This window comes from Fragaria vesca, linkage group LG4, assembly GCF_000184155.1.
Source record: "Fragaria vesca subsp. vesca linkage group LG4, FraVesHawaii_1.0, whole genome shotgun sequence".
In the NCBI taxonomy this organism is placed as follows: Eukaryota; Viridiplantae; Streptophyta; class Magnoliopsida; order Rosales; family Rosaceae; genus Fragaria; species Fragaria vesca.
In genome coordinates this window covers 22,128,440-22,150,637 of record NC_020494.1, presented here as the reverse complement: position 1 = coordinate 22,150,637, position 22,198 = coordinate 22,128,440, and the positions used below count along the sequence as shown (strand labels likewise).

Sequence of the window (22,198 nt, the reverse complement as noted above, 5' to 3'; positions counted from 1 at the left end):
GGACGTTGTAGGGTTTTGATTTGAGGTTGTTTTTCCTTTTATATTATCGGGAAAAAAAAAAAAGATTTTGATGACCAAGTGAAAATCTATGATTGAAAAATCGGACGGGTCACTTCAAGCTCCAGAATGACAAAATTAGGCTGTTCGAACGACCACCTTTTCTTCTCCAAAATTAGCCAGTTTTGATCTATGGACGTGCCTTGCTTTGTACTTATAGGATGTTTTGATGCAAGTCTACCGTACCAGTTTGGATATGCACAAAATTGTGACGTTACGTTAGAGACTTGGGATCAAATGTTGCCTCCAGAAAGAAAGGGCTGGACATGTGGAAATGAAAGAAGGATGCTTTCCCAGTTTTAGCCAGGAATCAATTTCACACACCACTACCCCTCTTTAAGGCTGCTCAGCCTAATCCGATGGCCATTCCCAACCAAAAGCCACAGCCCCACCACCTTTGTCGGATTCCCGTACCCAGAAACCCCAACATATGTAATGTGATCCATCAATCATGGTCCTTTTTTTTCTTTTTTCTTTTTCTTGAAGATGTGGCCTATAGTACCACAGACAAGTTTTTATACACTTAAAACACCACACCTGTCTCTTCCCGACTTTTTCTTCTGCACCATGCGATGAAATTTATGAGCCGGAGACGTTCATACTAATGCAGAAATGAAAATTTATTGATCATGTACAGCAAGCTATGACTAACAAGGCAAGAACAGATGATGCAGAAGCTTTAAATCTGTACAGATTAACCTAACCTCCCTTACAGGCAATGGTTCAGCCGCGTAAGTAATAAATAGAACACATGCCAGCCGTCGGGCTAGAGCTAGGGCAAGGTTATGAAGACTACTCTGGTTAACTGGTAAAATTGCACTTCGATCTGGAAGCTGCCTTTCAGAGGAGACAATGTAGAAGGAACCCTATGCTATGCTGCTCCTGTGTATGATATGCTACATCCAAATCAGAAATCTCATCCATTTATAAGGGCTCCTACAGTCCTACATGTAGACTTGTCGGCATCCAAGTTAATATCTTCAGGTTCATGAGCCGTGATGCATGTCTCTCAAGTCTTTGATCTGAAGTTGATCCACCACAACATTCTGAGATGAGCATCCATTCTATCTAAGTAGATGACCTAAAGAGCAGAAAGGAAACTTGTTATATAGTTGATTTAGAAAGTACAATGCACAACTACGATAAGGGTGCAAAGTAGTAATGGTGGAATATAACTTTCAGAGTTCCAGCAATACTCATTTCAATGCAATACGAACTGATATGACATTGCGTACAGCTGTTGCAGACAACATATGCAACAGTACACGTTAATCTAAAGACAATTACACTAAATAGTCGGGAAATTTTGGTCCTAAGAAAATATTAACTAACAAGATTATTAATCTTTGCAAACAAAAACAAAAACAAAAACAAAAAAATCTTTGCAAACAAATATAATGCACCAAAGTTGGTGGAAAGTATCTTCTAAGTTTCTCTCCAGTAGTGATGATGACCAATTGACCTCAAACAATTTATATGTTAAATATGGATATTCAGTAGAAGGATTTATTCATGAAAAACTGTAAAGCTATAAAGAAGTTCTGAAAAAAAGTGTAATTATAACTAGAAAAGCATGTGAGTTATTCTGTGCAAGACTACAGTCAGCAGCTCATAGAATTCCCCAAAAAAGTGGAACAACCAATCTATCAATAAATAGACAAGCAGGATTATGAAACAAACAAACTAGGCAGTGCATCATGGATTGATTATCCTTACCTTCTGCTTAGGTTCCTTGATGCTATACAATTAGCTGGAGGAACCCCATCATTCCGACTAGCATTGTAAATTTGAACCCTCACAGCATCTTGGAGTATGCTCTTTGGTGTTCTGTTTGGAAAGTACCCTGTCTGTACCTTTGAGTCGCCTTGACTATCTGTTATCGAGTTAACTGCATGTGCACCCCTACTTTGTTGCTGAAATCTTTGGCGGTTAAATGTATATGGTTCAGCACCAGTGTCTTTATCAGGCCCAGTATTCATTGAGGGATGTGTTCCAGAATAAGAAGAGAACCTTGGAGCAGTACACCGGCCTTCAGTTCTACGCCAGAACTTGGAACTCAAGAACTCAGCACCAGGCAGCTTGCAACATGTGTTTTCTGCAGATTCAGTGCTTGGAATCCTTCCAGTTGATAGTGCCAAATCATAAGAAATTCCATCCAGCGCCATCTCAAGGCCATGTACCCGTGTCTCGAGAGAATTCAGCCCACTCTGAGAGTTTCCAATGAATCTCTACATACAAGTAAACAGGCGATTTAGTTGGTTTTTTCAACTTGGACATCATTATAAATATTAAACACAGTTGATGAAGTATTTTAAGTAAGCAGCATGACATGACTTGTAAGACTTACATTAATATAGAAAACAAGCGATCACAGGAAATAGGCAGAGACTAAGAGATACATAATTACGTAGTAAGACTATCTTTCATCCAAACAACTTAAAATGGCAAACAAACAAACAAAAGCTATGCACATGCTTAATCTCATTTGCCTAACAAATAAAAGGTGAATAAGCATCAGCAGCATTACCTGGAGAAGGTCAAATAAGTTGGCTTGCTGGTTTTCAATCTGAATGAGTTGGGCCCTGATCAGATTCAGATCCTCAGCCTCCTTGGGGCTCTCGTAAACTTCTTCTGCAGGATTACTAAGCACAACATCTGAGTCACAGTTCTCATCATCAAATGGAACCACCCTAGATCGAGATCTCAAACCACCAAATTTGTGTGCTTTTTCATTACGATTCCTACTGAAGGGTACACTTTTATCTTCTGGCATGCAATTTGCTTTGTGCTCATTCTTTCCTGATTCCCCATCTTTAAAATCACTCTTAACAATATCATCTGCATGAGACACCTTCGAAGATGCAGAGTTTGGCGTTGCAATTTCAATTTTCCAATCCGAGGGTTTCTTGTGGTCCAACTTACTGAGCTTGATTGTGTCTGAACTTCTCTCAGCTCTACCTTGAGAACTTCCCTTTTTGGCAGTGGCCACCAAAGAACCGTTAGATGGAGGGGACCTGTTTGTAGGGACATTTTTCTTTGTCTGAGGTGTTCTAAAGACAGCATCATTAGAACTTTTCGATACGGTAGGAAAGGATCGATCATTCTCATTATCTGGTCCCATGGAAAATATCCAAAATATGGTAACAGAAACAGAAGATTAGATGAACACCAAAGAGAAACAGGTTTTGTGCTTATTGTTGTTCCACTTGAAAACTCTCAAAGATTATGCCAGAATGAGGAACACACCAGAACATTATTGAACCAAAAAACACCATACTTGCAACATTTATCTAACTTGAGCAACGGTTTTAGCTTTCAGATTCAAATAAACACCAAACTCTACTTTACCAACATGTTTCCCTTTTTTGCTTGTTTCACTATTTGATCAAATCATTGAAAAAGTAACCAACTTCATTGTTTTCAACTACTGCTATAGTGCTGTTATACACTTGAAGTTTCCAAAACAAGAAATGCTTAAACAGATTAAGCAAAGCAGAAGCTCACCAGTTGAAGAAGATCTAGATTGAATTGGAGCTGTAACCTCCTCGAAATCGCCTGCGAAAACCTTCCACATCTCCAATGCATTATTCATAGTCTCCCTTACTACCTTCACCTGTTAACAAAATCAAACTACAAAATCAGTGAAAACTGTACCAAAACTCGTATCATCAAGAACCTTTTTTTTATATAAAAAATAATAATTTGATTGAAAAATGAGAAGTGAGAATGCAATACCTTATCAAATCTCCGGCTTTCCAAAGCGTTCAAGCAACAAGCTTTATAGAGTGGCGCCAAATCTGACTCCGCCGTGGCTACTTTTCCGAGCGCCTCCGCCGCGCCTTTTCTCACAGCCCAGTCATCGCTGCTCAGAAACTCCACCACGCACGGCACGAGCCAATCCAACGCGCCTTTACTCGACGCGCCGCCGGCGCCAACCATGCTCCCGATGAGCACCATCAGCGCCGCCTTGGCCTTAAACCCCTCGCTCTTCGCCAGCTTCCCGAGCCGCGCCAGGCTCCTCCTCAGCTGCGCCGTCTCCACCTCCGGCGCGGCGTCGATCGCGGCGGAGAGGCAGAGCGCCGAGCCGATCTGCGAGTTGAGGTCCTGCTCCGCCGCCAGCGTGTCCATCAACGGCTTCAGAAACGAAACCGCGAACTCCGGCGTCGTGATCTTGGCCGACATGGCGGCGACGGCGTCGACGCAGGCGGAGCGGACGGCCGAGTCGGGGTCGCGGAGGCGGCGGAGGACGGTGGAGATCATCTTCGACAGAAACGGCGCCAGCGCGTCGCCGTGTAAATTGGACATCAACGTAAGCAACGACACGCATTGCTTCCTCACCGGCGGCTTGGACGACGCGTCGGTGTTGTGAATGCAGATCAAGAACGTAGCAAACGAGTCCTGTGTGAGGTTTCTAGCAATGGACTCGAGCTCGTTGGTGGCAATGGCTAGAGTGTCACGGTCAGAGAGTTTATTAATGCAGCCTATAACCCGCTGCTTCAGATCCGGAGTCGTCGACCCGCCCATCTGCGGCGGGCTACTACCTAGCGAGTAACGTCTCGAGCCTGACATGGGTTTGGACTCGGGTTTCGCTCGCTAGGTGAGATAAAGTGTTCGATGAAATGTCTCAAATAAAATGATGTGTATGGGAGAGTAAGGAAGATTGGGTTGTTGGCATTGGTGGTGGTATAGATGCGAAGGATTTGGCGGCAGAGTTTTTTTTTGGGGGGCAGGGGGGGGAGTGACGGGGGAGGTGTCAGGTGGACTGGTTCTCAAGGTTGGAACTTGGAATGGAATAATATGGGAGGGGGGGGCTTTTAAATGTTTGAGAGAGAGGGAGGGGTGGTGAGTGGACTATTGACCAAGAGGTGGGGAGTCAAATATTTTAGCTAGCAAGTACTATTACTCAGATTTTTTTGGTTTTTTCGCGGGTAGGGTAAGAATGGCCCAACCGTCAAAGTGGTTTGTTGGTGTTGAATTGATAGTGTAACTGTGGTGACGGTATCTCTATACTCATCGGCTTTCTCTTCAGCTTTCCGGTGAACATAAACGTGTTTGAAAGCTAGCTGATATAGTTTGCGGTGGTTTTACTTGCTAGTTTACCACAAGTTTCTTCAATTACATTGGCACACATAGCCGTTTATTAATATATCGGGCAGAAATTATTACAATCATAATGTAGCTTCTAAAACTTTTATGTGTTTTCTTTGTTTTCCTTTACATTTTCTGCATTTATTTTTAATAGAATAACATGCATGTCTTACGATTTAATTGCTATAAACCTAACATATGGTTTACAATGAGTTCCGATTACATATCCACTATTTCTAATTTAGAATGTCTCTTAAACCAGTAGTGGATGAAGATATCAGATGATCAGTAAAGTTTGGCATATGAATTATTAGGGTTTTAATGATGAAACCGGCTGGGAATAAATATACATGTGTTCTTGCCAAATGCACATGCATGCATCTAAAGCCTGTAAGACACATGATAATGAAGCTATGAAACAAATTAGGGTGAAATAATACTGCAGTAGCAGCAGACCATGTTGCGATGAGCCTATGATAAGCAAGTCTCTCCGACACAAGAGTTGACTCAGTTGTCTAACACCTTATCTAAAAACTCATAACATGCTACCCGCATATAAACATGTTGAACATAGTGGGATATTTTGGTTCTTGATCCAAACTTTTGAACTCGCAGAATTGCCACACCATTCGAACAGTTTCTGCGTTTTTGTAATCGCCGGAGTTATCTCTGATCGGACATAATTCCGACGTGAAGAACCATCTTTCTGTGCTCGGTGTGGTAAAAAGGATCAAAAAATTAAGCCCGAGAAGGCTAAAGCTTAAGAAAAGAGAATCATATGATGCATAGCGAACTCAACAGGAGCAGGGCGGAGACAAAACAAGAGAAGCAGAGCACGTGATCGGAGGATAAGATAAAGGGACGTAACATTGTTAAAGAAATCCGAAACCATGAACTCACGTGATCGCTGGGTTTGGAACTCTGTGGATCGATATGCTCAATGCATGAACTAAATCTAGCTAGCTAGCCATCCTTCTCTCCCATACGCAAAATATTCTGGTTGAGCACTTGAGCTGAGGGGGAAGATGCTTTCTTTCTCCCCCCTTAGATTTACCTAGCTGATTACTTTAGGTAATCTTCTTTTCTCTGGTTATGGGGCCTGTTTGAGAAATTGCTCCTTTACCTTTTTCTCGCAAGAGTTTATGTTTGTGCTGATCACGATGTTAATAGAGTTGAATTAGAAGATTCAAAGATGTTGATGTGGGAACCCTCTCGTCCATCTACCAACCACCCTAAAATCCCCCTCACCTCACCTCACCTAGATGAAACATTTATAAATTGCGATTGACATGCCTCCATAAGATAAAGAGCAAGTATATAATAAGTAATTCATAAAAAATAAAAGTCTTTAGTACAAGACGCGTATCTACATATATTATGTTAGATTGATAAGATTAGATGACGTTAATACATATACATAGTAGTCTATGAATGACCAAGATTGCACACCACACAATCACTTTTATGCGTGGATATGTTTCTCAAAACAAATTTAGGGGGATTTTTGTTTTATTTGCTTAGAATCAGAATGCACCAGAGCTAGTAAGCAAAAAATGGCAACTTGGTGATGAAGAATATAGAAGCTCCCGTGATATGAGTATTTCAGACAAATGAGATTATTGTGAAAAGCTAGCTATAGCACGAAGGAGCTAGAGGATTCATGAAAATGCTAGATTGGCATGCATATCTCATCATATAGCCCTAATATGACGGGAAAGAATAAGAATGATGACACACCATATAAGATAGAACTCATCATGTGACTTGTTTGATCTTTGATGCAAACGGTTTGGAATAGTTCGATCTGTTGTTTTAATCTTATCCCTCATGCTGTTGTTTGCGACACCGGTTGTTTGGATCCTAGCTAGTGACACAAAATGATAATCGATCATGTCTGTTGTTCATACAACTGATCATATATAGGGAAACATTATTGTGTTTAACCAACTATATATGATTGATTTCACATGATAATTATAGGCACTTGAATGACTTGATAATAAAACTTGCGAAATCTTTTGATGACAAACACTGCTACAATATTGAGCGAATGTCACACACCTAGTGTAGTCATCAGGGGTGTTGTAAGTCTCATATCTATGACATTTTCCCCTCATACTCCATTAATACCCTTTACCACACGTGCGTGAAAATGCAACATTTCTAATGGCTATACGAGATGTGTGATTTTTGCTCGTAGTAGTAAACGCTTGAATGAACAATCAAAGTAACATAATGATCGATTGACGTATGAACATTTCACCTAGCTGTGTAAATACATTTCGGGAGAACCCATCTTACAGGAAAATTGGAGCTTGAAAATATGATGAGGAGCTTTCAATGATTTAGAGACAATCGGATACTAAATAAACAGCTGAGTATTGTGTTGGAATCAAATTATTTGTGGCTGTTGCTTTTCATATGCGTAAATATTAATCTTATGGATTTGAAAGATTATATCTGCTGGCTTTATATATAGAGTAATGTTAGTTGAACCACTTTTAGAGCAACCACCTAGAGCCCACCTTAAATTTCATCATATGTGGCATAGCCACATCAAAGCATTATTTGTGTATTTTATATTTTTATTTCTTCTTAATTAATTACAGAAATTTCTTTTTCCTTTTTTCACTTTCAATAAGTAATGTTTGAATTCGTCTATAAATTAGGTACAAGAATAACACGCCTATATCCCTGTATGTTCTTTCTTCCTCCGGTTGGTATATATTCTCCAGCACTGATTGTTATTTCATCAGTTTTGCAACAAGAAAATAGAACCTGAACTTGTATTCAAATTTCTACATCGATCACAGCTTTAGCTAGTATTTATCATACACCCTCGATTTCACCAATTGTTATAAAAAACTGGCACATTCCAGAAAATTAAGAAAGATATATATGTAAAATATAGCAAGCATGTTGTTCCAACCAGTGCACCAAGCACTCCATTCTGATCCATTATTTCCTATGTTCATCTTTGCCACTTACCACTCTTGTTACTGGGCAGTATATATATATGCATAAATTGCCAAGGATGTCCTAACTGCAATTGAAGGCCTTCAAGAGTCCCCATCTCCCAACGATAATGATGATGGAAAAGCAGATAATTAAGATGGTTGAGCAAGAGGGTGAGAGGAGAAGGATGAAGACGGAAGATGAAAAAGAATAATAAAATTAGGGTTTATATGATTAAACTAAGAAAGTGTAAAAAAGAAAAAGGAATTTTAGTAATTAAGAATAATGAAAATTCAAAAGACATAATTATTTTTTGATGATGTAGCACTACCACATAGGCTGTCACTTAAGGTGGGCTCTAAGGTGGTTCTTCTAAAAGTGGTTCACCTAGCATTACTCTTATATATATATATATATATATATGAGACCGACATGTAGCAATAATACCATTAACCACTAAACACAACCATCAAAGCACAGTTAGTTTAATGCGTATAGCTTCAGTAGTTGGGATCGACCAACATTTGAGGTCTTCAGTAGTTAGTTTAATGCGTATATCTATGTAAATTAATGTCATTTTAAGTATTGCGCGCTGCCGGGACTTTCTGCCGTCTGGACTCTGGACTTTATATGTTTCCCTTTTGAGTGGTCGTCGACTACAAGCTCTTGTTCGACCAACTACTCACGAAGACAAACAACAAACTTTATAATTGCGTAGTATCAGTATCCTATGTGCAGTTACACGACCTAATTAACATATGTGAATTATGCTAGTTGAATCAGTATCAGTATCAAGTTCTCCGTCATAGTTGAATTATGCTAGCTTTCTGAATGTGCCAAGGTCTCCGACGATTAGTTTCAGACATACAGATGGCGCTGGTCTAGACTTTGGCTGTGGTTGTCGATGGTGCATGCATGCATATATAATTGTTCCACTGGATTTTTAATTTGCATAACCACTGTCACCACCAGTAAAAGGTAAAAACTTTGTTTTGCTGAAAAATAAGCTTGTGCCATTCCTGTTGGATTAGTGATATATAGTTCAACGAAAACTACCATGCATGTAGCTGAACGTACGTACATATCGAGTATTCAACGCAAATGTACTATCGATGATGTCGATATATACGTAGTCTACATTACCGAACCATAACTATACCGTATAGTTATACGTTCCAAATTTACAATGTACGTAGCTAGCAGTCTAGCACGCCATACCTGTATTTTGTTTGAAACCTTCGATGATATATTTGTTGTAGATATATATGGATAAAGAAGACAGACAGGAAGGAGACCGAGATGAGATATCGACGGACGTTAATCATGGCTGCATATCCAATCTAGCTAGATGTGGATATCGGAACGATTGGGAGCTTTGTGGTCCATGTCCATGTTGCCCGAGCTTTGCCGGAGAAGGAACCCTAAACCTTATATACCCCATCTGATAACGAAGCTTTTGTCCTTTGATTTTACTAGTTCACATGGGGAGGCCAAAATATAGACCAAGACCATCCAATGTGCTTGGATCTTTGAATACGGATCATGTGTGTTTTCCTTCTCATGCGACAATCTCACATGCAGTTTGGGTTTCCGGGAGAATGATGGGCAAGTCGGCATGGACGACAATGACTTATCATTTTGATTTGGTATTGTATAAAAGAAAGGTCGTCTAAGTTTTCCATGAACTTATTTATAAGCGCTAGCGAGATACCAAGGCATATAGCTTGGGCACAAAAACATTCTCCTACTTCATCGCGGCCTTGTTACTACAATGTTATGGATCGAGCAGGCATTGCTTCGTCACCACTCCAATGAGAATGCAAATGTTCAAGTGTGATATACCCCATGTCTCCATGCATATATGGCATCTAAATAATGCTCCCAACTCGAACAATAATTCTGTTTCCTATAGCGAGATAGATGAACAAGTCTTGCAGCTGGATCATCAAACTCCGGGTAGAGAGATTACTCGATCGACAATAGTTTTCTTTCTTCGATTTGGCAAGGTATGACGACGTTGTTTCGAGGAAATAGCTCAGATATTTATCTGCAAGAAATACTATGACCTCTATATATGTTAAAAGTCCAAGCTAGTGAAAAATTGATCGGTTTTGATTTCATACGCGAGTGATTATACATTCTTAATCGTCATTATCCAAAGATGTATAATCTCTATGTGTTAGTGGAAGAATGATTTTTCTACATTTTTCACTTCTTATTACAGTTTATTATATTTGATTTAATATAATTGTGCATGTTACTCGGTTCGGCTCAACGCTCCGCCTATATATCTTTAAGAACACAGAAAATGAATTATTAGGGTTGTGAACAATTTCATGTGTAAGAAACATGATGAGAGCAAATGACATGATCGCTTATCGAGAGAGTTGAAGTGCCTGCCATTGTTGCATGATTAAGAATTTGAGATTCATACTAAACCCTAAATAAATGCTAGGGTTTGTAAGGAGCTAGATTTAAAGGGACCAGACGGAGGGATGGGTGTCTGAGATGGTGCTTACATGTCAGGCATTGTGTTCGGAAATGCATTTCCAAATTGAATTTAATAGTCTCACATGGAAACTGCAAGCCAATCATCCACTGGTTTTGGCTCCATTTACAGCATTAGATATTGGTACCAGTCGAGCACAGAGCTTGCAGAAACAAGCACACAGACTCGGATGGCATTTTCAATATTGAAATATACAAGTATAATTCTTTTTAAATGAAACTATCTTAATTTGGAGTTATAAATTTCATTCCTTTTGTATTAATATGTCAGTCCATGTATATACCTGGCTCTAATTGTATGAAGAAAATGGGAAATAATTATAACGGTTCAGCCAGCCTTCAACACAAAATTATATACCCTATCCATTTTCTATCCAATTTTCCTCTCTAGCCATATATTCGTGAAAACAAACATTTTCACATTTCTAATGGTAAACACCCATGTCAATGCTAAATTTTTCCCTTTTCATTCCTGTTATGGTCTTTAACGTTCAATATTTTTATTCGCCCCAAAATATTTAGTTATCATCTACATCATATATGTCGATGGACATTAACTTTCGTGCCAAATGTCCTGTTGTTATCCCCGCCACTTATTCTAACGGTATTACTTGTTCACACCAAAATGTTATGTTGTTATCAACATCTTATTTTAACAGTTAGTGCATTAATCGCGCCAAAATTTTATGTTACCATTCCCGCCACATTCCCTAACAACAAACATTGATGCAGAAAATAACATTAAACCTTCAGAAAGACGGACTACTCGACCCTAAGATACCATTTTATGTTCACACGTACCTTTGAACCAGGGGCGGATCCAGGAATTCAAACCGGGTGGGACTTGAATTTTCACTAAAAAAAAAATGCTCGACGGCACGTGAGAGAAAAAGTATGCACATAGACAAAGGGCCATAGTGAGTCTTGCCCCTTGAATGCATGCTTATACAAAACAACATATGTAAACTCTGTATATGTAACATAAAAGAAGCTAAATAACATGTCAATGTAATTCAAAATATATAGATGTAATGCATCTCACTAAATATTTACAAATGTGATGAAGACTAATCAGGGATGGAACTACCTTCAGGCTTGAAAGTGTCAGAAAAAAGGATGAAATTTAGTGTTAATTCAATCACTCAACCCTAAGAGAGAGACGAGTTTTGGACTTCTTCTTTGGTCTAAAGTTTTAGACTTTACTTCTTATCTATATGGTTGATTTATCCCTCTTTTTATTTTATTTTTTGAATAGGGATCCCTCTTTTTATAAAAAAAAAAACAAAACAAAAAACAAAAAAAAAAAAATTAATAAAAAAAAAACAACAAAAAAAACAAATGAAACATTAGTTGGGCAACTGGAGTGGGCTAAAGTGGGACTTAGGCCGGACAAAAACCTTGCAATCAAGATATGATAAAGAGAAAGCAAGACACCTATATGCAAGTAATTTTTTTCTTCAAAATATTTGGGTGAGACTTGAGTCCCAGGTTGTTATAACTTGGATCCGCCCCTGCTTTGAACTCAAAACTTTATTCGACATTGTGGGCGAAAATAATACGAAACGTATTTTCATAACACCGAAAAGAGAAAAATCCAACTAAAGTGCATTTAGGCCTTTCTCAATTTGTTGGTCTATAGTACTAAGACCATGCCATACTCCCCACCAGAAACCACCACAGGAAAAACGGATCCAAGTGCATAAAGTAGCTATGGAAAGCCCAATGAAGAGGGAGGGGGTGTTTTAAAAAAGACAAAACCACTTGTCACTTGTGCAACTACATAAACCACTTCCCAACAGGGCTTTAGTTCATCTCTTTCTTTGTCCCAAAAGCCTAACTCATCCTCCACGTGACTATCCATGTCTTCCTTTGGACCTCAAATCCATGATCACTTTCTTGGGCTTCACCCCGAACCCTATCCTTTCATTTTGGGACTTCAACTACAATGTTAGGCTTATAAGCAAAGCCATCCAAAGTAACAAGCCCATCACTTTATACTTTCCAATAATCCAATCCTAGCCACAATTTAGATCATCATCATCGGAGAATTGATTTCCAAGCTAAATCCCTCTCCCTAATCCTCTGCAATTTCATCACAACAAACCATGATCTAGAAAAACCAACCACTCTCACCCCTCATTCCCTCAATAGTCCCATAACAAACCAAACTCCCACATACATCAAATAGCACTATAAACCAATTACACCAAGTAACCCAAAAATCACAGACCCAAAAAAGTAGAAAGGGGAAAAATCCACCAGCTTTGCCCTAACCCTAATTCCCTAAATTGCCAAAAGACAAATGCACGCCTCAAATTTTACACACACATCACCTCCCCGTACTCATCACCAATTTTTGAACAACATGACTCATATACCCCCACACAATCCCCATATTCACCACCACAAAAACCCTAGTTTACTTTCCTCCAAGGCTCCGAGCTCTGTCACATGAACACAACGATACGGTAAAACTCAAAAACTGAATATCTAACACGGTAAATAAAATTATATATTTATGTATCTCTAGTAAATAAAAAAATACTAAATTATAAAATAAATTCATTACACAACTAACAAAAAATGTGACCGGGGAGATAACCGTAAGTCCACTGCTCTCTCCCAAATTTTCCCCTACACCACTGTGTTTAGCCCAGTGCTTATATTTATATACACATCCCCCCACAATATATAAACCACATTTTGTAAAACTCTCTCTCCCTCTCTCTCTCTCTCTCGCTCGCTGTCGTTTTCTGTTTGTGTAATTTCTCTCATAGAATTAGAATCAGAGAGAGAAAGATAAAAGNGACAAAAAAGTAGGTAGAAAACTTTCATAAATTTTCTTTTTGATTTTTTCGGCTCTTCTTCTTCTTCTTCTCCAATATAGAAGAAGAAGCATCACCATAATCCAACAGCCACCATCACTTCCATTTCTTCCAGTTGAAGACTTCGCCTTAATTCGACGACTTACCGATCCTCCTCGGTAAAAACTCTCGATTCTTCACTGCAATTTTCCCCTAGCATTGCTTTATCTCCAAGTAAAATTTCTCTAGTTGCTGAGCCTCTTTTTGCTTCTGCGGTTTAGGATTTCGGCTCCGGCGAGGTGATCTCTGCTCGGAGCTGAGCGATTGGAATTCTCGCCGGTATGGATTTTTTTACTGTGCTGTAAATTTTGTGCTTCGGTTTTTTTAGATCTGCTTTGTGCTTGGAATGAGCGAGTTTGATTTCGGTTAGGAATCGGTTCGGGTTTGAATCGGAGTTGGAGGCATGATTTAGAGGTTGGAGAGCGGCGAAGAAGATGAAGAGGTCTCGCGACGACGGTTATATAAGCTCGCAAGTTAAACGCCCTATGGTTACTTCTCGAGGAGAGCCGTAAGAGTTTCTCTCGATTTTTGACTTGCTGTGAATTTTTGTTGCTTGTGGTTAATTTTGTTAACGAGAGTGAAATTTCGGTTTGATTCGATGAGTCTGTGCTCGGTGGTTTTGGTTTTAATTCGTTGAAAATTAACATGTTTATCACTCACTGTAGTTGTTAATCTAGTTTTGTATAGCCGGAGAATCGGTGCTAGGTTAACTTGAAATTGGTTAATTCCTTTCGTTTTTGGCTTGGTAAGCAAAATTAGAGTTGGTGTGTGAAGGTCGCAGAAGCTTTGGTTTCAGTGTTTCTGAGTTGTGGAGTGAGGCTGGTCATGTTTGCAGGCATTACTTCTTGTTTTAGAGGATACTTGCGCATTAGACTAATTTGTGATATTTTTTTTTTTTTGGTGGTGAAGCTCGGGGCAGCCCCAGATGATTACATCAACAGCTTCACAGAAGCTAACAACGAACGATGCCTTGTCATATCTGAAGGCGGTGAAGGAGATATTTGAAAACAACAAGGAGAAATACGAAGACTTTCTTGAAGTCATGAAGGACTTCAAAGCTCAAAGGTTAAGACAATGAATATGTTAATGCAAGGAGAGTTTACATTTTCTTACATGACCTTATTGTGTATTGATGTGTGCTGTGTTGATTGTAGAGTTGACACCTCGGGTGTGATACAGAGGGTGAAGGATTTATTTAAAGGGCATCGAGACCTAATATTAGGTTTTAATACCTTCTTGCCGAAGGGATATGAGATCACTCTCCCTCCGGAGGATGAACAACCTCCTCATAAGAAGCCTGTTGAATTTGAGGAAGCTATTAGTTTTGTGAACAAGATTAAGGTGGGAACATTATTTCATAGCTAAATTTGAGGTTACAGGTTCCCTTTGAAGATTTTTTAACCCCATGAATTCTTTACCTGCAGACACGATTTCAACATGATGATCATGTTTATAAATCCTTTTTGGACATTCTGAATATGTACAGAAAGGAAAACAAGTCCATCTCAGAAGTTTACCAGGAGGTGTGTTTTAGTGCTTTGTTTTTGTATAGAGTTTCTTTCCTTGGTCTTTTCATGCACTCATGTTTTCGCAAATTCATCTTACTTATTTCAGGTCTCAGCACTTTTCCAAGACCACCCAGACTTGCTTGGTGAGTTCACTCACTTTTTACCTGATACAACAGGAACGGCCTCAATCCAGGTTGCTCCATCTCAAAGAAACTCGATGCTTCGTGATAGGAGCTCTGCCATGCCCCCTATGCGGCAAATGCTTGTTGACAAGGTTTATTTCTACTTTGAGTTTCACATTTTCATGTCTAATTCTCTCTCTCTCTCTCTCTCTCTCTCTCTCTCTCTCTCTCGTATCTGTACCTGCATCAATTTTTTTAACATAGGCTACATGTGCTGTTGCCAGAAAGAAAGGCCCGTGGGTTCTTACCCTGAGCATGATCTCAGTGTTGACCGCCCTGATCTGGACCATGATAGGGCTTTGATGAAGGTTGAGAAAGAGCAAAGGAGGCGCAGTGAAAAAGAAAAGGAGAGGAGAGAAGATAGAGAAAGACGAGACGATAGGGATTTTGACCATGATGGCAGCAGGGACTTCAACATGCAGCGTTTTCCACACAAACGAAAATCTACTCGTAGGGGTGAAGACTTGGCTACTGACCAGTTGCACCAAGGTGGGGAAGACGTCGAAAACCTTGGAGCACATCTCATTTCATCTTCTTATGATGATAAAAATTCTGCAAAAAGTGAGGATTTTGATGTTTTTGAACTGGTTTACAAACGAGTTTTCTTTCATATTCAACAAAGTAATGCATTTAAACCATCAATATATCAAGAAAGCTCCACTCTTTGTTTTCTTTGTATAACATGGTGTAAATGCCCTCATAACTTGGATTGCTGAGTATTGCTGTGTGTGTGTAACTTGAGATTTACTGTCAGTGTTAAGTGTAGTATAAGTTGTCTTTACTCTTCCTTTTATACTTAACCACCTGATTTTTTTTTTGAACGGTTGAATTTTTGTGTCTGTTGGTCTTGTTCATGTTTCTCAAATAGCTTCATTTACTTATTGCATGGCATGGCATGTCAGGCATATATGGCTCGGAGAGTGCCTTCTGTGAGAAGGTGAAGGAGAAGCTACGAAATCCTGATGCTTACCAGGAGTTTTTGAAGTGCCTCCATATTTATAGCAAGGAGATTATTACCCGAGCTGAATTGCAGAATCTGGTAAAGACATGCATATAATATTGATGCTAAGTGTTACCATCTCCTAATTTAAAAGACTTATCAAAATACAGTCACTAAATTTTGAGATCTTCACTCATGTAGGTGGGTGATTTAATTGGAAAATATCCCGATCTTATGGATGGGTTCAATGAATTTTTGTCATGTTGTGAGAAGAAAGGTGAAGTTCTACTCTCTTCTGTTACCTGCTCTATCTACTGTGGTTAACATTGTATCTAATTGAGTCCTGTCCTGCAGATGGGTTCCTTGCTGGTGTCATGAGTAAAAGTACGTAAAAGAATTTGTTCCTTTTTGTTAGACACAAAACTTTGATCATTCTCTTGGTTTATCACACTGGTTCGGACTGCATAACATCATTTTTATTTTGGGTGGTTAACGTTTTCTGAGAAATTGTAATTGCATTTTGATATCTGGATTTGATCTCTGTTCTTGCAAATCATCACTAATATCTAAATCCATCACAGAATCTATATGGAATGAAGGCAATGTACCAAGACCAGTGAAGGTAGAGGATAAGGATAAAGATCGAGATCGTGAAAGGGATGACATGATTAAAGATAGAGAGCGTGAAAACCGAGAAAGGGATAGACCTGATAGAAATGGTGCCTTTGGAAATAAAGAAATTGGAGGCCAGAAGATGTCTATATTTTCGAGCAAGGACAAATATTTGGCAAAACCTATTAATGAGCTTGACCTCTCTAATTGCGAGCGCTGCACTCCAAGCTATCGTCTTCTGCCAAAGAATGTACGTGTTTCTTTTTCTGTCCTCCTTAAATGTACACTTATCTTTACATTAAAGACTATTTGATGTTTTACTGATATCTGTAACTTTCTTGCAGTATCCAATACCTTCTGCTAGCCAAAGAACAGAGCTTGGTTGTGAAGTACTAAATGATCATTGGGTGTCTGTTACTTCTGGAAGCGAGGATTATTCTTTTAAACACATGCGCAAAAACCAGTATGAAGAGAGCCTGTTTCGGTGTGAAGATGATAGGTCTGTCTTAAATTTCATTATTTACGTTCGTTATAACTTGTATCTTTATTTGTTTTGTTGTCATTCCCGTTTTTCTGTTTCCATTTTTGTCTTAAATGCTGAAAGCTATTTCTTTCTGAGAATTATAATTGAGATGTCATAAGTTTGTGCTTGTGGTTTAGTTCCACATATTTTTTTTCCTTCTATCGGTTGCGGTACCAATTGCATTGAAAGGATTCCCAATTTTTGGTTATAAACTAATCTATCTATGATTTTTGTTTTTCAGGTTTGAATTAGATATGCTGTTAGAGTCTGTGAATGTAACGACCAAGCGTGTGGAAGAACTATTAGAAAAGATCAACAACAACACCATTAAGACTGAGAGTCCAATCCAAATTAAAGAATACTTCACAGGTTTCTTTGATTTACTTGTTTGAGGAATACCTATTTTCATCCATGGTCTGGGTTTGATTGCTGATTTTTCTTGTTCTTCTTTGTTCATCTAGCTCTGAATCTAAGATGCGTTGAGCGATTATATGGTGACCACGGGCTTGATGTGATGGACGTGTTGATGAAAAATGCTTCACTAGCTTTGCCTGTTATATTAACGCGCTTGAAGCAAAAGCAAGAAGAGTGGGCAAGGTGTCGCTCTGATTTTAACAAAGTCTGGGCTGATATATATGCCAAGAACTATCACAAGTCACTTGATCATCGTAGCTTTTACTTCAAGCAACAGGACTCAAAGAGCTTAAGCACCAAAGGTAACTACTGCAAATGTGATACTCTGTCATGTATACAGATTGTGATTCTGTATTAGTTAAGCAGGGCCTGGTCTTCCATTTCTCTTTGGAATATTATAAAAGCTACTGTCTTCCATTGGTTTGCAAATGCCCTTTTCACTTTGAAAAATTAATTCTTGCTCCTCTTCCTCCCTGGACGGGGACAAATATTTGCAGCCTTATTGGCGGAGATTAAAGAGATGAGTGAGAAGAAGCGGAAGGAAGATGATGTTCTTCTTGCTATTGCTGCTGGAAATAGACGACCTCTTATTCCAAATTTGGAATTTGAGTACCCTGATCTGGACATCCATGAAGATCTTTATCAACTCATCAAATACTCTTGTGGAGAAGTTTGCACAACCGAACAATTGGACAAAGTTATGAAGATATGGACAACCTTCCTTGAGCCAGTGCTTGGTGTTCCTCCTCGACCTCAGGTTGCAGAGGATACTGAAGATGTTGTGAAGCCAAAATCTCATGCTGTAAAAGATGGGGCTGTGAGTGGGGGAGAGAGTGATGATAGTCCTGATGGGGGTGCTATTACGACAACTTCTAAGCAGGTAAATACATCAAGAAACGGAGATGAAAGTATTCAACCTGAACAATCAAGCTCTGCAAGAGCTTGGACAGTAAATGGAGCTAATGGGCTCAAAGAAGAAAGTTCTCATGACATTGATCATGCTACATGTAAGGGTGATGCTTTCTGCAATACCTCTCAACAAGGTAAAGTGCAAAGTAATGCATCTACAGCCGATGAAGTGTCCAGAGTTAGCAAACAGGACAATTTTAATGAAAGATTAGTCATGTCTAATGTATCACTTGCTACTGGCTTGGAGCAAAGTAATGGACGGACTAATGTGGACAAATTATCAGGTTTGCAGAATGTTTAAATATATTTTACCCTCTTGCCATGCTAACTGTTTTCGTTTTGTATCTTATTATTACCCTTTTATTTCTGAATTGATTTCTGATATGCTTTCCCTTTTTTTTTTTTGGCTAGGCCTTAGCCCTACTCCTTCAAGACCTGGAAACGGCACTCTTGAGGGCGCGGTTGAGTTACCTTCACCAGAGGTATATGATTAACAGTGTGGTAATAGTGTAATACTCCTCATGTTTGGATAGGCCTGGTTGATATTAGTTTATGGACTGTTGCCGCTGGTACGGATGGTGAAACTATTTAGAAGACCAATCAATAGTTTAATATGTGATGTTAAAAGGTCTTATAAAACATATTTAACTGTGGAGGGTGTCTTTGATTTTGGTAGAGAGATATATGAAGTTATGAACATTTGAAGTGTATGTTACATATTCATATGCACTGCATGTCAGTGTCTAATGTCAACCTTTTTGAAGTCTACTTATCTTACTGATTCTCTACTTCCATTCATCAGTCCTGCGGTTTGGGGGGGGGGGGGGGGGGGCGAACATGAACTATTTGTCAGTTGTTTTCTTGCCTTGAATTTTGATAACTACATGCTTAATATTTATGTTCTTACTGATCTCACAGGCTGGTGATTCTACTAGACCCGTTATATCCTCAAATGGAGCAATCACAGAAGGCACCAAAGGTCACAGATATGTGGAAGAGTCTGTAAGAAACTTTAAGATTGAAAGAGAAGAAGGTGAAATATCTCCAAATGGAGATTTTGAGGAGGATAATTTTGCAAATTATAGAGAAGCCGGTTCAGAGGCTGTTCAAAAACCAAAGGATTGTGTTTCCAGCAGGCAACTTAAAGGCAGACATGGGGAAGAAGAAGTATGTGGTGGAGATGCAGGTGGTGAAAATGAGGCTGACGCTGATGATGAAGGTGAGGAAAGTGCTCATAGATCATCAGAGGATAGTGAGAATGCATCTGAGAATGGTGATGTCTCTGGAAGTGAATCTGGTGAGGGAGAGGAATGTTCTCGAGAAGAGCGTGAGGAAGAGGGGGACAATGATGAGCATGATACCAAGGCCGAGAGTGAAGGTGAAGCTGAAGGGACAGCGGATGCCCATGATGTTGAAGGAGATGGAACATCTTTACCGCACTCAGAACGTTTTCTACTTTCTGTGAAGCCTCTTGCAAAACATGTTCCTCCAGCTTTACTTGACAAGGACAAGGACTCTAGGATTTTCTATGGAAATGATTCTTTCTATGTACTTTTTAGGCTTCACCAAGTAAGGGTCATTTAACACACGCAGCATGTATTTTGCTTACAAATACTTAATTGGGGATCTTAGTATCTGATTTTTCACTAATTTGACAGACACTATATGAGAGAATACAATCAGCAAAGATTAACTCGTCATCAGCGGAGAAAAAGTGGCGGGCATCAAATGAAACAAGCACAACTGATTCGTATGCTAGGTAGGGCTTTGGTCTTCTTTACCTAGTTTTCAGTAACTGTGAAGTCATTAGTATATATTTTCTGAATCTATTTCATGTGGTACAGTTTCATGAATGCACTTTACAATTTACTCGACGGTTCTTCTGATAATACAAAATTTGAGGATGATTGTCGAGCTATCATTGGGACTCAGTCGTATCTTCTTTTCACATTAGACAAGCTGATCTACAAGCTTGTTAAACAGGTGAGTGTGTTTTCTTAACCTTCTAGTTCTTCAAGCAGCTTTCCATTTTTCCTTCTTTTTGACCCTAAATCTTATGCTTCATGTACTTGTTTTCAGCTCCAAACAGTCGCTGGGGATGAGATGGATAATAAACTTGTCCAACTATATGCGTTTGAGAATTCGAGAAAACCAGGAAGATTCGTGGATGTAGTTTATCACGAAAATGCTCGTGTTCTTCTTCACGATGAGAACATTTATCGCATAGAATGTGTATGTCTTCAATACATTGTCACTTTGATATTTATATATAGAATGTGTAGGTTTATAGAACTCCAACTGTGTCCTGAATACGTTGTCATGGTTCGTTCCTTTGCAGTTCTCTTCACCAACCCGGGTGTCTATTCAGCTTATGGATTATGGGAATGATAAGCCTGAAATGACTGCTGTTTCCATGGACCCTAATTTTTCTGCTTATTTGCACAATGATTTTCTCACCGTTCTTCCTGACAAAAGAGAGAAGTCTGGCATCTTTTTGAAGAGGTATTTTGTCTGTTTTTTTAAGCGTACCAAGTTTTGGAAGTCAATTGGTCATGATTATTAATGCTAGCTCATGTTTACAGGAACAAACGCAAATATGCGAGTAGTGATGATTTGTCTGCTATTTGTCAGGCCATGGAAGGACTTAAAGTCGCCAATGGTCTGGAGTGTAAAATAGCTTGTCATTCATCCAAGGTACTTCATTAACTACTGTCTTTGTGACCAGTGGTGTGTTGGTGTTGTTCGGATTAACTTTTCCAATATCTGATTTTCTGCTTCCCTTGATCCATTTGAGTTTTATATGCTGTAGGTATCATATGTTTTGGATACAGAAGACTTTTTGTTTCGAACAAAAAGGAGAAGAAAAACTTCGAACACTTCCTGCCATAACCAGGCTAGGTCTTCTAGTGGTTCAAGTAGAGTTGAGCGGTTTCACCGTTTGCTCTCTGGCTCATGATATGCCTTCTTTTGACCATCAAGTATATATGGTATGCCTTATCTGGTTTCTATTTGTGTTATTATTTGCTAATTACTAGTAGAAACATTATAATTGTATTTTGACACGTCAACATGTGTATAAAATGCTGATATTCCTTTAGTGTTAAGCTCTAACTATGTGCAACATGTTGTTTTGGTTCTCCAGTAGCAATTTGAACGCATTGTATGCGCACCAGTGCCGGAGATTTGGAAAAAATTGAGGCGCTGAGCGAAATAGCTCTTGTGGAATTACTTTGTATTCTCATATTTTCCGCCTCTCCAACCAAATAAAGAAATGAGGAGAGAGGGAGATATGGCTCGAAAGTAGTATATACTTTGAGTTGGCACTTTGAGCCGCTTTCTTGTAAATAGAGGTAATTTGTGTTGTACACTTCAGATGCTCATTTAATTCATCAATTTTTTGGGTTAATTAATCTTATTTATATAGTTCTTATGCATTTTACATTTCTTGTATGTATCGCTCATCAAAATGGCCTGCCTTGAAAAGATCGTTCATCCCCTATTATGGACCTCATTTGTTAAAACTTATTTTCTTTTTTTTGAAAAAAAATCCAATTATTCATTGTTTTTTTGCTCTTGTAGATATGGTATTGCAGTGCATACCGTTTGCAAATTGATATCCTTTTGTTAAATATAATGTG

General features: G+C 39.0%; 2 protein-coding genes across 2 annotated transcripts; one reads left to right on the top strand and one right to left on the bottom strand.

Moving 5' to 3' along the window:
- Positions 1–530: 530 nt before the first annotated feature.
- LOC101299289 (microtubule-associated protein SPIRAL2-like) lies at positions 531–4,814 on the bottom strand. The gene is made up of 5 exons (XM_004297636.1): positions 3,793–4,814; positions 3,562–3,670; positions 2,585–3,168; positions 1,774–2,285; positions 531–1,138 (listed from the first exon to the last, which is right to left on the bottom strand). Exons 1-5 carry the CDS (start codon positions 4,624–4,626, stop codon positions 1,126–1,128), a joined length of 2,052 nt encoding a protein of 683 aa, XP_004297684.1. The 5' UTR covers positions 4,627–4,814; the 3' UTR covers positions 531–1,125.
- An 8,514-nt stretch (positions 4,815–13,328) lies between these two features.
- On the top strand, positions 13,329–22,192 carry LOC101298993 (paired amphipathic helix protein Sin3-like 4-like). The gene is made up of 25 exons (XM_004297635.1): positions 13,329–13,591; positions 13,694–13,751; positions 13,843–13,980; positions 14,382–14,537; positions 14,627–14,813; positions 14,897–14,995; positions 15,087–15,254; positions 15,387–15,651; positions 16,065–16,201; positions 16,304–16,379; positions 16,457–16,486; positions 16,684–16,964; positions 17,059–17,213; positions 17,479–17,606; positions 17,699–17,953; positions 18,149–18,844; positions 18,972–19,042; positions 19,479–20,129; positions 20,219–20,319; positions 20,405–20,543; positions 20,640–20,792; positions 20,899–21,062; positions 21,143–21,254; positions 21,370–21,547; positions 21,703–22,192. Exons 3-24 carry the CDS (start codon positions 13,907–13,909, stop codon positions 21,514–21,516), a joined length of 4,245 nt encoding a protein of 1,414 aa, XP_004297683.1. The 5' UTR covers positions 13,329–13,591; positions 13,694–13,751; positions 13,843–13,906; the 3' UTR covers positions 21,517–21,547; positions 21,703–22,192.
- The last annotated feature ends 6 nt before the right edge of the window (positions 22,193–22,198 follow it).

Coding starts and splice junctions, on each gene's coding strand:
- LOC101299289 (XM_004297636.1), bottom strand. CDS start 4,626: ATGTCAGGCTCGAGACGTTACTCGCTAGGTAGTAGCCCGCCGCAGATG. Junction 3,169..3,561: donor ATCTAGATCTTCTTCAACTG/GTGAGCTTCTGC, acceptor CCATGGGACCAG/ATAATGAGAATGATCGATCC. Junction 2,286..2,584: donor ACTTATTTGACCTTCTCCAG/GTAATGCTGCTG, acceptor ACTTGTATGTAG/AGATTCATTGGAAACTCTCA.
- LOC101298993 (XM_004297635.1), top strand. CDS start 13,907: ATGAAGAGGTCTCGCGACGACGGTTATATAAGCTCGCAAGTTAAACGC. Junction 20,130..20,218: donor TACTTTTTAGGCTTCACCAA/GTAAGGGTCATT, acceptor CTAATTTGACAG/ACACTATATGAGAGAATACA. Junction 21,063..21,142: donor TCTGGCATCTTTTTGAAGAG/GTATTTTGTCTG, acceptor TCATGTTTACAG/GAACAAACGCAAATATGCGA.